This window comes from Nuphar pumila, chromosome 5 (assembly GCF_984573655.1).
Source record: "Nuphar pumila chromosome 5, dmNupPumi1.hap1.1, whole genome shotgun sequence".
NCBI lineage: Eukaryota > Viridiplantae > Streptophyta > Magnoliopsida > Nymphaeales > Nymphaeaceae > Nuphar > Nuphar pumila.
Window position 1 is genome coordinate 14,623,218 of NC_143253.1, and position 16,593 is coordinate 14,639,810.

General features: G+C 38.0%; 1 protein-coding gene across 1 annotated transcript; it reads right to left on the reverse strand.

Annotated features, from left to right (window-relative positions):
* Positions 1-8,259: 8,259 nt before the first annotated feature.
* Positions 8,260-8,771, reverse strand: LOC149836884 (uncharacterized). The gene has a single exon (XM_090007927.1). It carries the CDS (start codon positions 8,752-8,754, stop codon positions 8,260-8,262), a length of 495 nt encoding a protein of 164 aa, XP_089864053.1. The 5' UTR covers positions 8,755-8,771.
* Between the last annotated feature and the right edge of the window lie 7,822 nt (positions 8,772-16,593).

Sequence of the window (16,593 nt, forward strand, 5' to 3'; positions counted from 1 at the left end):
GGAAGCATGAGAATATGCTTTTTCACAAAATGTGGGCTCAGCCCTGTTCATGTTCATGGGTCATCATCAGGTGTGTTGAATGAATCATTAAGGCTGCTGCTGATGTGAATGGCCACCCCACGAGCTGAGATTTTTTTTACCTTTTTTTTTTACGAGGAACAGGGAAACCATCTCGGGGATCGGAGCTATGCCTACTATACTTATCCTATGAATCATCAGGTTTGTATTGTTTCAGAGTATCATGCAAATCACTTTAAGAAAGTGATTTGACATCTTCACCGTCCATTGCTTCATCTCACACAAGGACCTCATGGTCCTTGTGTACATTGTAGACGGTGAGGATGCCAAATCACTTTTCTTAAAGTGATTTGGCAGATCACTTGATCTGCCCTCATCCAACCATGGTGTGTTGGATGCAGTTCATCACATGGATGAACGGCTGACCTTATACGCACATTGTTTTATCAATTTAAGATCAAGGCCGTCCTCACTCAGTTGTTCAAAAGATCAATCTAATTAATGTCTTCGATGCTGCCTGTCCCACATGTGAAAATTAATGTGACAAATAAATTCTTGTATCCCACATTTGCCTTCTTGAAATGACCAAAGCAAACACTGCTGTCAATTAACCGTGGCTGTAACCCACCACCAACGACCATGATAGGATGTGAACTGCAGTGATAATATCAGCGATATTTTGAAAATATCATGAAAGAAATTAACATGATATTTCATTTAGCGTTTTAAACAGACAAAATAACTTGATATTCTTAAACTGTCATGACTTGCAATATTTTTACTGTCATGATATTTCATTTAGCGTTTTAAACAGTAATATATATATATATATATATATATATATATAGAGAGAGAGAGAGAGAGATAGATAGATAGAGAGAGAGAGAGAGAGAGAGGATTAGTGCTCAGATGTGAATCACTGACAATTGTGTGATGCTTAATGCCGTGCCAGAAGCCACCAGGGATTTTGAGTTCCCTTCTTGGTAGCCAAGTTCGTGTAAAGAAATGTAAAAAAAACAATAACTATAATGGCCGGAACTTTTGAATGCATTGCAGGAGAGGATGCGTCGCATAGGGAGGAGGGAGAGAAGGTTTTTTTTTTTATTTGAAAGGGTCAAATGGGAAGGCATTCTCCTCATTTTCCTTCTCTCAAAAAGTTGGACAAGAATAAGTTGCTATTTAAAACGTTTGCCACTATGGTTGAGATCTTTTTTAGAAAATGACAACACCCTTAAAACATCTCTACATGCAAATTTTAATTAAAAAAATTAAAACGGACATTAGAAGACAGAATTTTTTAGTTTTAATTTATAAAAGTTATTTTCATGTTAATACATTTTTATTGAACTATTAATAAGAGTAAAAAATGAAATAATGGCGGTATGAATCCACGTTGTCTGGTCATGTGACACGGGACACGCGGCCAAAATGAGGTGTCCCTGTGACAGCCTTAACGGTGAACAGGCTTCAATGAGGCGTTTCAATTAATTATGAGTGGTTCTTCATGTGGTCTTTCTACCAAAACATGTTCCCTTTTATCTTTAGCACTAGTCCTGCACGCTAGGTACTAAACATGTTTGGTTCATTGTAAGGCTTGAGTTAAACCTTACCTTCTCACACTCCCAAGCATATGGTGATCATGATTCATGAAGGCCTTTGCCTTTTACTGATCAAAGGGAAGAATATCTTTATCTTTATTAAAGCCTGTCCTTTCCCATTCAAACTTCCAATTTACTTGATCAGTTGGCTTCCTCTTTTTGTTCCCATGCCTTCCCCACCTGCATAAATTGCCTCCACTACACTCCAAGAACAAACCTTTCCTTCAGTTTCTGGATGCCCCTAAGCTGGGCTAGAAAACCTACTACCTCTTTTTTTCTCTTTTCCAGGTTTTCAGGTGAACTTCCACAGGTTTTCCAGGGATCACTATACACCAATATGTCACTCCCTGTACCCTTTCAACCACAACCAGTATTGGCCTACCCTAATGGTGTTCCAAATGGGAGACCACACTCCAAGGGCTCTTTTGGGCCTGTTTTTGTGGTACTAGCCATCATAACCGTGCTTGCAGCACTCGCTTGCTTCCTCGGTCGCCTGTGCGCTCGCCGTTACTCGCATCCCAAAGCGCGTCATGATCGAACCTTCGATGCCAGAGCCGACCCGGAGAGCATGCCTAAGATGAGACCAGCTGATAAGAAACCGCCAAAAGAAGCAAAAGTTGCTGGTAATGGGCAACCTAAGTGACAGTGACAAGGCTTTGTCATGGGGTTGAATGAGATAGCTGGATGGTTAGGTTGCACTATCATAACTGAGGGGTCTCAGGTTCGAATCTCATGGCGGTGTTTCATCTCATTGTAAAGCAAACCATTTTTTCTTTTCTTAGTTTCCAGTATGCTCGCGTCAGTTTGTAATGTAATATGCAATGTGTTCTTGGAGTGGATCACAATGAGATGAAATTGGGGACTTTATATACAAAGTTAATGCAGAACAGATATGATGGATCCATTATCAATATCAAACTTTTCACCAAGAAACAATCTTTGGCTGCCATAGAAATTCTAGGTGCTATTGCATGTAACATATAGGACTAGTGGGTCTAGAACCATCAATGATTGGTAAAGAAACTTTTCTTTGTTGAGTGTATGGATCCTGACCGTCCAAAAAAATGCATCCTTACCATCCACATTCCTACACCTTCGTGCATATGAGCTTAGCCATCCAGATTCACAGGGGACGCCTAGGAGATACCCAGCTTCTTTACAGTAGCAAGAACAAATGTGAAGGTATGTTTTCGAGAAAACTAATACTTTCGCTCGAATGGTCGGAGGGTATTGTTAACTCCTATGTGCTGGTACGTCAGAACTTCGATACCTGTGTTTATGGTTGTACAACTGGTAAGGATCTGCCTAACATCAGCTTTCTTATTAAAAAAAATGATTTTTTTTTATATTTTTACTCATAGAAACTGCCCCAGGCGCAAAGACCTAGCCGCGCTGGCTTAGCCTGCCATACTTACGATCACTGTCCTACCAGCTTAAAACTCTAAGTCCTCACCCTTCAAAAAATAAAAATACACCCTTGACTTGAATAAAGCAAGCTTAGCATCATGTTTTCATCATAAAAAAGACTTGGCTCGGATCTCGTAGTCATGTATGAAACAGTTCATAGATTACTTTGATGATGTTAATTTCACATCCCCAAAAAGATCACCTTCACATTCATGTGTCAAAATCATGTGAGACAATGTGAGCAACACAAGAAACGCTTTAAAAAGAGTTCAGAAGCACATTAACAAATATCAGAGATTTTTTTTTTTAAACATCATCATTTCATCACAATTTTTTCCAAACCTGATATGATACCAAAAAAAAACACAAAAACATTTGCTATTTTGAAGATATCACCATTTTATTTTGATATTCTTGCATTATTAGCATGATCTTAACATTTTTTCATTTTGAATATTTTTAATGCTTTTGTTCTATTTATTTATATTTTCGTATATGTTTTTTAAATATACCAATATTTTCTTGAGAAAAACATGTTTTTATAATAATATCACTGGATTATTTGTTGCCGAGAAAATACCAAAACAGAGATTTGTGGTTCTTCAGGAGAATGGAATAAAGCCAATCATGAACGTTGGGCATAGGCAGGACTCAGTCTCACATCAACCAGCCAGATTCAACCTGAGTTGTCTGATTATTAAGACACATGAACTGTCATTTTTCAATGAAAAGGTTTCCTTCTTAAGAAGGAAAACTATCCATATCCTTGCCTTACCTTCAAAGTTGCTATCGTTGGTCCTTGCCCATCTCAAACCTTGCGTGATGTCTTCTCTTCCATGCATGAAAGTCATGTAGTTTTCATGGGAAATTGTTGAACTGGCATCCCTTTTTTTTCCATTCACACCATGGTTGAAAGCTGAAACAAACATTCAGGCATCAAGGCGGGAAAGTGTCTTGCTAGAACAAGTGGGACCCATTTTTTCCCATCACCATGTGTAAATCCCTTCATACCTCCCCCATAGGCAATATAATAAAGAAAAAAAAAATTCCCTTACACGGAAATGAAACCAATGGACCTAAGGCCACGTTTGGAAGCAAGAAAAAAACTCATAAGAAAAGAAAATTTTGCCTATGAGATATTTTGATATGAGAAGGCGCACGTGCGCACACACACACAGAGAGAGAGAGAGAGAGAGAGAGAGAGAGACCTGAATATGGAGGTGCAGCGGAAGAAGGCAGCTGAGTGGCAGCCAATAGAATGAAACACTTTGAAGATAAAAACAAAACTTTTGATAATGAAAAATTCCTCTACCCCCTTAGGTGCAGGAATTTTTCCTATAAAAAAAATGAGTTTTTAGAAATTTGCTCTCCTCTGTAAAGGATGTGGGGTTGTGATCTTGAGTACCCTATTAAGAGAGAGAGAGCCGAAAGTAATTCAACATTACCACTCATGAAGATCAACAAAATGTTGAACCCATGAACTGAACAAGAGCAAAAGTCAAAACAAATAAAGAAAGCAGAAGAGAAAAGAACATCAGACAGATAAAATGGGCTCACGCCGGAGCCGCTTGCCCAGATTGCGGCAAAAGAGAGGTAGTGTCAGCAGGAGGGAGTGGAAGATCACTAAGATGCATACGCAAGATCGCATAAACATCTACTAAGATTTTATGCACCAGGTTTTGAATGTTAACTGGAATTTGATGAAAATGAGCATCATTTCACGCCATCCAAACAAACCACCAAGAAGTAAGCAACCACGTGCACCAGATGAACCTCCACCTCTTGCTGCGCCTAATACAAACTGGCCCCAAGATCAGATCTAGAGCAAAGGGCTCCTCCTTAACAAACACTTTCGGATGCCTCCAAGTCCTGCTAAAGAGATCCACAAATATTGGGCAAGACCAGAACAAGTGAAACGTAGATTCTTCTGCAGCTTGACAAAGCACGCACCAACTCGGGAGCTGAATGCCCCACTTCTTTAAATTACTGTGGGTCTGGATCCTAACGTACAAAATTAACCAAGCCAGGACTCGAGAACGGGGAGAAAGACCCTTTGCCCAAAGCACATCCTCGGGCAACCAATCAGCCTCCGGGGGGAGCAACGATCTATAGACTTTTTTTGTGAGGAACTCTCCGCTTGGCGCCAGCGCCCACTGCAACCACTGACCAAGATTTCCGGAGTCCTCAAAATGTCTTTTTTGTTGTCTCTTTTCATTTACTTCTTTCAATTTTTTACCAAATATACTATTTTCTTAAAATAGTACTTGTGTAACCCTCTTCTTTTCAATAGATTTCCCCAAGTATCAATGGTGTTAGCTGCCAATCAGGTTGTGACAAGAACTATATTTGGAGATTGATCTACCATCAACCTATTGAAAGAAAGCGTGTCTTGCCTGAATTGTCCTTATGAACAAGTAGGGTATGATATCTTTATATACAGTTATATGAGTGTGAAGCATTTGTCGCTCCTAGTGGCACACTTTTAATAGCAAAGTCAATTAGCAATAGACAGGAGGATTGAATCTTGCTGTGAAAATTCTGTAGTTAAATAGGTAGAGAGAGAAAGACAAAGTATGCATGTATACCCTGACTTCTTGCGGAGAATTAAAAGGGAAATAAATGAAGAGGGAGATGCTTTGAATTGGTCTTACACTTGGCCTTCCCTTGAGACAATTAGGGCGTGTTTTATGGCGCAGATAATTTATCCCTGCCATCTGTCAAGGGAAAAATAATCGAGGAAGCACGTCTCTTACTCGGGTAGTTTTTTCTAGTTCTCATTGAAAGAATAATAATAATAATCGAAGAAGAAAAAGTCAGATGATGTTAAAAGTTTTTTTTACTGCTATGAGCATGTTTTGTTATGAGGTGTTCATCTTGCCAATCAAGCCTTGTTAGCATTAACCTGCAGAGCATTGTGGTCACCATCATTCAAGAAGTTCATGGTTAACGTTATGCTTTAATAAAATTTATATCATGTTCATTGCATTCTCCACAATAGAATCATTATTCGTTCATGATAATTCTGAAAACTGAACCCTAACTTGAGGGTTCTAGACTTACCAATATGTTATGTAACCCACAGATAAAATGAGAAAAAGGAATAGATTAAGGAGATGCACAGTACTGATCTTACACTTGGCCTTGTCTAGTACAATTGGGGTTCATGGTATTGTTGTAATTATGAGTATATAATAGTACATGATGCATTAATCTCGGAATACAACTCATGAAAGATAAGCTGCCGAGTATGCCGCTAGTGCTCTAACAGTCTAACAGACAGGTGGAATGTCTGAATCAATGATCATTGCAAGTTCTATGAATCCTCCACATTCATAAATAAATCTGGAGAATTAGTTAGCAATAATAGTTTCAGATGGCAATAGGTATGAGCTGTTAGTGCACGTCACCCTGTGTTGGGACGTTGCAAGTTCAAAACCAATGGTGTGTAACGTTCAAAACCCTAGTTAAAAGTCCGTATCTATTACCTCTTTATTTTGTAGTTAACTGGCAGGGGTCTGCTTAACCCCAGCTTCCCTTTCAAAATAATAATAATAATAATAATTTCAGATGGCAAACAAACTAACTGGAATATGGGCTGTGAATCTCAGCGTGGAGATTTAAATTTCAGTAATGTGTTATGCATGTATTAAAACAAACAAAGTAACAGAGAAAAATAAAATAGAGAAAAAAAGGCGATAGCTTAGACTTCCTCATGCTTGGTCTTTCCTATGCAACATTGTTTCCGTTCACAGTACTCTGAGCATATTTTGTTATATATTGTGGTTAGTCTTGGTATGTTAGTACTACACCAGAGAGATTGATTTAATTAACATTTTAGACATGTAAGCAACATGACAATTTTGCAATGCATGATAAAGTAGCTTTATCATTTCTATCTACTTCTAACAACTAATTACATGATGTTCAATTTTTTTTTATGACGAGGAATCCTCACCAAGAACCGGGTCACTTAATGGCTGTCTCTATGGCAATGGCACAATAAAACACCAATTAGCATTAAAGGTTTTGACTGAAAGAGATAATCACAAAACCAGCCGATCCCATGATCAAGAGTGAGTGGTAGGTGAATGCTTTCTCCATAGCTACCAAACTCAAAAGTAAAGTTTGTCTGTCCCATATAGGTCTCCTCTATTTAAGATCGAGAAATAACCCTATAGCAGACAGTTTGGTAATAAAAAGTTATGCCCACCTAAGCATCTCTCTAGGTTCCCATTATAAAAATTGGGGTAATGTTTGCTACCCTTATGGATAAGGACCCCTTAGTGAAAAAACGTAATATTTTTATTATTTCAGCTTTTTTGCACATCTAACCCTCTATTTACATATTAAGTTTAGTAGAAAATGACCTTTGGATCATGTTTTCGTGATTGATATGTCAGATTTTATGAGGGTTGAAAAATCAATGGCTTGTGAACTCTTATGATATTGGTCATCTCATGGCCAAAATATATTACTACCCACAAATAAAATGATCTGAAAAAATAAAAAGTAAATAAATTTTGCATTAAAAAAGTATTTTGTTGGATTTTCAGGCCATAACATCTCTCTCTCTCTCTCATGTAGTGGACTAGAAGTGAGAAAGGAATGTTTCAGGATAAAACTCGGACTTAAACAGCTGATTTTTCTAAGAATACCATGTTTACTTTTTTTCTATAAGTTGATGCGTGGAGTTTCTACTTGAGAGCCAATGTAATTTGTAAAGTTTGGACAGATAGATGATTCTAGGTAGAACATTTGTACTTAATTCACCTTAGATATTATATAAAAAAATTACATGAGATTTAGAGATAGAATAGGATAAGGAGTACAGTATTACCGCAAAAAAAAACAAAAAAGAAGATATTATTGACTTTACATTAAACTAAAAAGTTGCTATATAACTGAGAGACAAAAAAAGGCCAATTGAATGGAAATTCAAGTTCAAGTTTTTATGTGTTTTTAAATGGCGTTCTTATCTGTGCATAGTCTCTCTCTCTCTCTCTCTCTCTCTCTCTCTCTCTCTCTCTCTCTCTCTCTCTCTCTCTCTCTCTCTCTCTCACACACACACACACACACACACACACACACACATGCTGCTTAGACACAGAATGAGCACAGACCTCATATGCTATTTCTGGCACCTGATAAATAAAGCCACAAAATATTGCATGCGCAATACAAAGAAGCTAGAGTTTCAAGTGAGGTTGGCCTTGCATTTATTGAAGAACCTGCATCTTTATCTAATTTCTTGAAAGGAAACTCTCCCAAATCCCAAGTGACCCACTTGGTACAGCTCTGTCCACACCCTTTCTGCTTCAAAGCAAGGACAAAACCCATCCCCATCTTCACCAAACAGACTTGTCAATAGTGGAGGTGCAGCCAATGGTTGTGGTGCAGTTGCAACAGTCAGTAGTACATTCTCCTTAACTTCTTGGCTATCAATTTGTTTCTTTCTTCTTGTAATAAGAGATTTTCTCTTCAAATACTTCATGGATTTCTTGCCTAGCACCCATGGAAGCTTAACAAAGGCAAGGACTAAAATGTTCAAAAGAGCGCATGGGCAACAGCAAACTGCAATGCAATCTGCAACTAAATTTGTCGAACAAGACCGCATCGAGTTGCATGAACAGTGAATGGCCTCATATCCTTCATCATCTACTGGAAACCGTCTTCTGCTTGCACTATCATTCCCTGATCCAGTATTCACAATGGCCACCATTTTCTTATTCATAGTTTGCTTACCTATATGTCACATGTATGATTAACCACAAGTTAGTTCACTGTGAAAGAACCGCAACACTTGTTTAAATGGATCCATATGATCTTTTCCTCAAGTGGTTTTGGGCATCGCATGAATTCATTTTCACTCCATGAAATTATTTCATCAAAATGTAGGCTAGCTTCTTGAGTTTTCTCAGAAAGATGGGTCGTCATGGGTGTATGAACTGGTTACTCATGGGCGACTCAAAGAATTCATTAATATGTGCTTCACCAACTACAAAGTAATAACAAAAGTATACAGGTGCACACTAGACATATTTGATGCCAATTTCTGGCACATACTGGCAACACCATAGGGAATTGAAACCTTTGACCACTTAACTGATGAGCAAAATAAATAGCTCACTATTATTTAAAGACTCTTTGACTTAGTTGGTGAGGCTCTCAAGACCGGGTCAGTCTTTGGATATTCTTGGTTATTGGAAAAACTAGTGAGGTAGGAATGTCAAGCATTTTTGGAAGGTCTTTTCTTCTCCAAGTGCAATCTATATCCATGGCTTACAAATAACAGATAATAACTTGTCTCACTAATTTGACTCCAAGGGTTCGCCCACATGGTTTTGAGCTCGTGCATAGGGAGGTCTCCTCCTAATCCGAGTTCAAGTCCACATGTTGGCTGACCCTTCCGCAAGGCAAAGCAAGAGATTCCCCAGTGGTTGAGGAGAGAGGATCAGGTGCGATGTGATTGAACACTTTTTCTGTGCTGCTGCACCTGATCACCCACCATCATTAGGATACAGCCTGTCAGCTGTGGAGCTCAACAGCAGATGGTGGGTGATCAGGTGCAGCAGCACACTTAAAGTGTGCAATCACATTGCACCTGATCTCAATTCACGGTTGAGGGAAATACCCATGGTGTGCGCTACCAAGACGACGACCATAGGTACGTACAACATATTAAGAAAAAAGAAAACTTGTGTCACTAATTTTCTGGATAATTTTGTAGATTCAAACTCCCGCTCATGCACTGTCTGTCACTCCACCGGTTGCAGGGCTTTGTTTGGCTTCCCAAAATGTTCAGACAACTATTTTTCCAAACCTGACCTACATATCTGGATAAGTAGTGTAGGCACATATATATCCAAATACCAGAGGGGAGTCTTCACAAAAATAGTTAACTTTAATGTGGCAAACATGATGTGTATGATTGGACGCATCCACTTATCCAGAAAACCGGGAAAAGTTAAGAAATTGCATTACAGAGCATAGAAAATCCAACATTTCACGGATTTTATATGGATAAGTGAGCGCAGCCAAGCACCCCCAAAGTACAAACCAGTCCAACCATCCTTTGTGAAAATGACACTTGTATTTACAAAAAGGTCGTCGTATTCAAAATAGAAAAAAATATACATGTGATGAGAGGTCATATTCATGGTCATTTTGTGAAAATGATCCATCATTCTGCATGGTGCTCAACAATACTTGGCACCAACCATCCTTTTCCCAAAGAAAGACGATGCCTTTTCTGGTGCCTATAGATGAAATTACTGTTCCCTGTGGTCAGGCTGTACTCTTTATATTACACTCCTCATTTCTAGAGAGATATTTCACTCAACTCATTTCTAGAGGGAGAGAGATGTTACCTTTGGTTGTTGATTGCATCTTCTTGAGTTGTGCTCCCTTTCCCTGGTTGAAGTTGACTTGTTTGACAAAAGATGGGCTATGCCAGAAGTTGATTGTTGAAATGATAATGGAAGAAGCGATCGGGATCCTCCACAACAGGTCTATGAGCTCATATGGTTACTTGTATCTATTTTCGCTCTCGTATTGGGAATCACAATAAGAATAGCAATTGTGTGAGTAGAAAGAAAAATATCTGCACGGATACAATGACAGAAGTAGGGGCTTCAAAAGTTGGAAGCAAAATGAGAAGTCATAACTATTAGACGCCTCAATCTTCAACCAATTGATGCTCTTTCTACTGCAAGTGAAACTGAAGATCAATGAGGGGAAGGTGTGCTCCCCCATCTCATCTGCAGGAGCTCATGGCAGAGGCCTAATATTATACTCTCTCTCTCTCTCTCTCTCTTGGTGTGACCGTGTCTTTTGTTGGTTTATTGGTGAGCTACGTCGGCCCCTTTTGTTTTTGTGGAAGATCACACGCTCACTTGTTTTATCAAGCTACAAAGAGAAAACTAATAGATTGAATAATGGTCGCCTAAAATTACTGAAAGCTCCTTGTTGCCTGATAAAGACACATAAAAGTTGCCTTACGAATTGACATGCTACCAGCAACTGCACTGTTGCCTTCCCCCGTCATGTCATTTTGAGTTTTTTTATGTCTCAAAGCAATGTTGTCAAAATCGGTTTCTGAATCGAATCTATTTTCAAAAAGATTCAGAAAATCAATGTCAATTGAATGGAATTGGTTTTCAAAACGATTAAAAAAGTGAGTCTGAATCTGATAGAATCGGTTTGGATCGGACCATTTAATATTTTGATTGTATAAAAAATCAGAAAAAATATAAAATTGATAAAAAACAGAAGATTGGTTGGTTCAGACTGTACTGTATCAATTCAATTCGCGGCGATACGGCCAATCAACTGATTTTCTTAAACTCTTGAATTGACCCCAGAATCGAATCGTTTCAGTTCGATTCGATTCTTATAACATGGTCTGTAGTCCTTTTGTTCAAATAATAATAATAATAATGTGAACATCGGCATCACTACGAGCATAAGAATAGTTTGTGTTGTCTTGATCTTAGACAATAGGCCGAGAAAGGTATCATAATTTTTGTTGTCAAGGTGAGAGCTTGTATCATTATGCAATTTGCATGATATCATCACACGTCAAAAAAAAACATATGAGGTAGCAGTTGGAATATATCTAGCCCAACTCTCATTCCCAACCCATAGGATATTAAAGAATAAAAGAGATAGATTGAAGTTTAGCATAGGTCAGCTGCAAATGTCCATCTAAAGTGCTGATTCTGGAAATGGATGCCTGACCTTGAAGCCTTGATGCAGGATACGTTTTCATAGACCACCAGCAGCTACCAATTTTATGTGTTGCTTAAGGGTAGGAATGCAATCGGTTCGGATCCTGAACAGCTACATACATGGGGATTCGGATCAGAATCAGATCGGAACAGCTACAAATTGCAAAATCTTCATCCTGGATCAAATCCATAAGGCAATCTTTTGACCTAAGTTCAATTTCCCAGGTCCAATATTCCTTGTTACCCTGCCTGCCCATTAGGGTCATGGGTTAATTGGAGAACTCGGGTGCAATGCCACAAATCTCATTTTTTCAAAAAACAAAAAAAACAAAAAACTTGGTGAGGGAAATTGTTTGTTTTTCTTGGGGAATCTCAAAAAATTGTCAAAATGTAACAATATATTAAATTGTTAATAACATATAAATAACATAAAATTGGTACAAAATCACGTTGATATCGTGATAAAAATACGATATTCTCAAAATATGTGATGCTCTGAATATATCAAACCCTTTTATGCTTAGCAACGGCCTTTGGAAATATTGTGATATTGACAATCCCCGCGACATAGCTTAGGTACTATGGGTGAAAACCGATGATTTTGAAATTGGATCCTATAAATAGAACCCGTATGTGGATTCAGATTGGAGTCCAATCTGTTAAATCGAATTAATTACTTTTGGATTTGCATTGATACTTTAAGTTAGATCCTATTCAAGATCCGACCTTACTGCATTTTTTACATGTAAATAGCTTGTTTTTATTTTAGTTTTTCTGGATCCAGTATTACAACTTGCATTTTGAATTTGGATTCAACCTTACTTCATTGGATCTGATTTGGTTCCGAATTGGAACTCGAGTCTGCTGTTCGCATTTCAAATTCTGATTCATATCTGATAAGATCCAACCCGAATCAGAGATGTTTGCACCCCTACTTCATACTTTCACCTAGGGGTGTATCAGGTCACCTTGTGTATAATTGTGATCGTTGATTATACTCAATGCTCACCACACATCCAGCTCAGGAACCGTGGATCTCGCTTAGGAACTGTGGGAGTGGGGCATATGTGAATCTCCATCAAGTGAGATGTGCGGTGGGGATTGAACATAACAGATGAATGCTGGACTTGGCAAGATTGAAACAGATTGAAAGTTTTTTGGGTTGTTTGGGAATTTTTCCATCCAGTGTTACTAACTTACTGCAGAAAGACTGTTCCCATCCTACACCCATGTCTGATTCATATAAAATTCGTGCAATTAAAGAATCCCACGCTTTCAAGTTTCCCGAGGAGCGAATAGCGGGCTCTTGTTTCTCGCCCTTCTTTCCAATTCCCAACTAAAGAAAATGCAACTCAAGGACAGTGTCCCACTGTTGAGGAATAGTTACATGGGTGCAGGGCTTATGTACCTTGGATGAGCCTAGCCATCCTGACCGTCCAATGTTGCCAGCCTTAAAAATGGTTTGTCGAATTCGCAATAGTTTGCCTTACCAGACATGCATGGACTGTCCAAATAAATAGGTGTATACCCAATATCTAGTTTTTTTTCAAAAGAATAGGTATCATACAAATTACAAACAAATGTTTAAAAAGGACAAATAACTGCAACCAAATTATCAAGAGAAATTGGAATTTTTGTTTTTCATGCATTTTATCAGTAAAACCTAGCAAAAAAAAAAAAAAAAAAAAACTAAAATGTCAAAAATATAAAAATAACACAAGTTAATTTTCACCAGGAGATAGCCATTATAAACATAAATCACAATAAAATTATGACGTTTGAGTTCAAATGGTAATATCGCGATATTTTGAGATTACTACTGTGTTTTGGCCGTCTAAAATAACGATTTTTAATATTTTCAAAAGTATTGCTGATATTTGTCACTATGGGCCAGATAACATAATAACTAGCTAGTTTTATAATTATTTTGCACTCGTTAAAGCAATATCAAATTAAGGAAGTGGGGTTGGTGTTGTTGGGAAGGATGGCAGACAGGCACTACTAGTGTGACGGGCTACATTCATGCTACAAGGCTCTCCGAGACTTCATGTGCATCCATAGAATTAATAGACTGTACCAAAACTCGGTGCATAAATAGGGTCTGTTCTGGCTTTACATATGAGCTCAAACCAATCCTAACCTAATGTGGGTCTAGATACTGGAATTGCTTTTCAAGCCTCTAAGATTGGGGTAGGAGACTTGCAATATGATCCATATCCAATTAGATTTCTACATTTGTATTGTGTTTCATTGGTATTTTGTTGTGGGGTCATATATAGTATTCGCCTCGATTTCATAATCATCTGGTGGCCCGTACCAAAACAGTGCTTCAAAGAACTTTTGTCAAGCTGGATTTTGAACTGAGATTCCATTAAACAGGAGATCTCTTTCCTTCTCAAAAGTGAGGAAAAGGGACCGAAAGAAGTACCATGGTCAAATGCTAGGGAAGAGAACTCTTGCTCTATTGTTGAACTTGTTTTTTATTATTTGGATCTTTTATATTGAGGATATACTTTGCCCCTGATCCTTTATTGGTGTGCTCAAATGGCCCCTTGTCCACATGTAACTAGTCATCTATTATGTTCAAATATTTTTGGATTTTTGATAGCATTTGAGTAATGGAAATATGGCTTGACTACATTCTTGTAAATATTGCATAATTTGAAAATATCGTATTTTTATCGCAGCATTACTGTGTTAATAACACGATATTTATATTTTAAAATTTTTAATGTTTTTGATGTTTTTATTATATCTTTATAAATATTTTGTATATGTCAAATTTTAAACATCCCGATTTTTTATTTTTTTTTGAGAATTTCTTGAGAAAAACAATTTAAAGAAAAGCCAAACTTGGTGGTGTGGGACAAAACCTAAAACAAAGGGTAGCTGGCTTTGGTGTTCATAGTGAGAGCATCTTTGGGAGGAATTGAAATATTTAGGGTAGCTGTCCTTGATGTTCATAGTGAGAGTATCTTTTGGAACAATTAAAATATATGAAGTGCTCTGCAAGCATGTTGGATTGCCTAGTTTAATGAGCTTAATGTTAAACAGGCAATGCTAACAAGGGCATCAACTATTAAGAAAGATTTTGAGAAAAATATATCATGCATTTCCTCTGATTCATCTCAAAGTCAAGCCAGCATTTTTGTGCTGCCAAGTGTACAATTTCAGGGCTGCTTGGGGATTTGACAAGATAAACTAGCTTTCATGTAAAAAGAATGGTAGGGCTTGTTTGTCAAATACACATAAGAGTTATATGATCGTTTTCCTATTTGGTGTATCCGTTTCATGCTCGCCCTTTGGAAGATGATCACGTGATTGCTTTTTTAAATAGATACTCAAATGATGTGCTGCCAGTGCACCCCTTACAGATCACGTGATATGCCAAATCACCGACCATCATTGTTTCGACATCGTCACCGTCCATTGTTGCGATAAACGGCCATCATCATGACTGCCAATGATGACGACGTCATGCTTGTCTTTAGAGTGGGCCCCATCATCACCTGATCTGTCTGCCCAAGTTCTCGTATTGCCCGGTTCGGATCCGGATTTGTGGCAGCACCGTTCCCACCTTGTGGCTTGGCTTTTAGAAAACTACAACAACCGGGTCGGATCTGGATCATGTCAGATCTGAATCCATATCCAAAATGCGAAGATAGATCCAATCATTTAAGGTTGAATTTCATAGCTGAAATATGTATAATAATACTAGATCCGTTAAAAAGGAATTTATCATGTAAAAAAAAATACAATTGAATTGGACTTCGATCCAAGTCTGAATTAGATCCAACTGAAAATATTGATCTGAACACAATCCGAATACGAAATCATTTATTTTAACAGATCTGAATCTGATTCTACATTTAGAAACTGGAAATAACATGGTGGATTCGGATCAAATTATCCAATCCTTTTGCACACCTACATGGGAATCTCTGACCATGTGGTGCTGCACAAGAAGTTGCTCCAAAGGGTCAGAAATCTTTTATCTTTCTTTCAATTAAAAAAATATGATGGAGTCATAAACATATGATACTGATTAGTCTAAGCTCCAACTGAGCAATTTTCTTGTGGTGTAATATCTGTACTTTGGTGGAAATGAGGACATGGCTACAAGCTGGCACTCACTATTCTGTACCAATACTGCAGGGCTTTGTTGACCACCTTGATTCCTGTTCTTAGTTTGAAGAACCAATTTTTTTCAGGGTTGGATTCTCGCTCCAAGGTATCATGGGGCATTGGCATGCCCACTGCTACCATTTCTAGCACTATTAATCCATTCTTCGACACTGTTATGTCACAAAGGTACGGGTACGATCCGGCACGCAATTCGAGTTTGGCATGCGAGTTTGATTTTTTTTTTTTTGAAAAATAAGACATGACGATACAGATTTGTTTAAATGTTTAATCAATACAAAAACTATTTTTTGATATTTTAACATGTAAAAATGATTATTCTATTGAAATGTTATTAAAAAGTATACAAAATATAGGGCTGGAAGGTGTTGGTGTCGTGTCATTTGTATATCGTGTCTCCCATGACACAGTTTGGATTCTGGAAAGCCACTGGTCTTTTGAGTTATAGAATGATGAGATCTGTTATATATTTTATTTACTGTTTTGTAAGACCTGTCTGCACTGGAATGCCTGGCATCACATTGGAATGACCAGGTGGAATCCTTTTGACATTTGACTGGGTGAGGGAAAATTAGGTCATTATTGTATATAACCTGCTCATGGGTTATTGATACTCAACATCCACACCACACATCTCACTTGATGGACATGTGGGTGGGCCCCGCTCTCGGCAGTTCCCAAGTCAGACGTACAATATAACT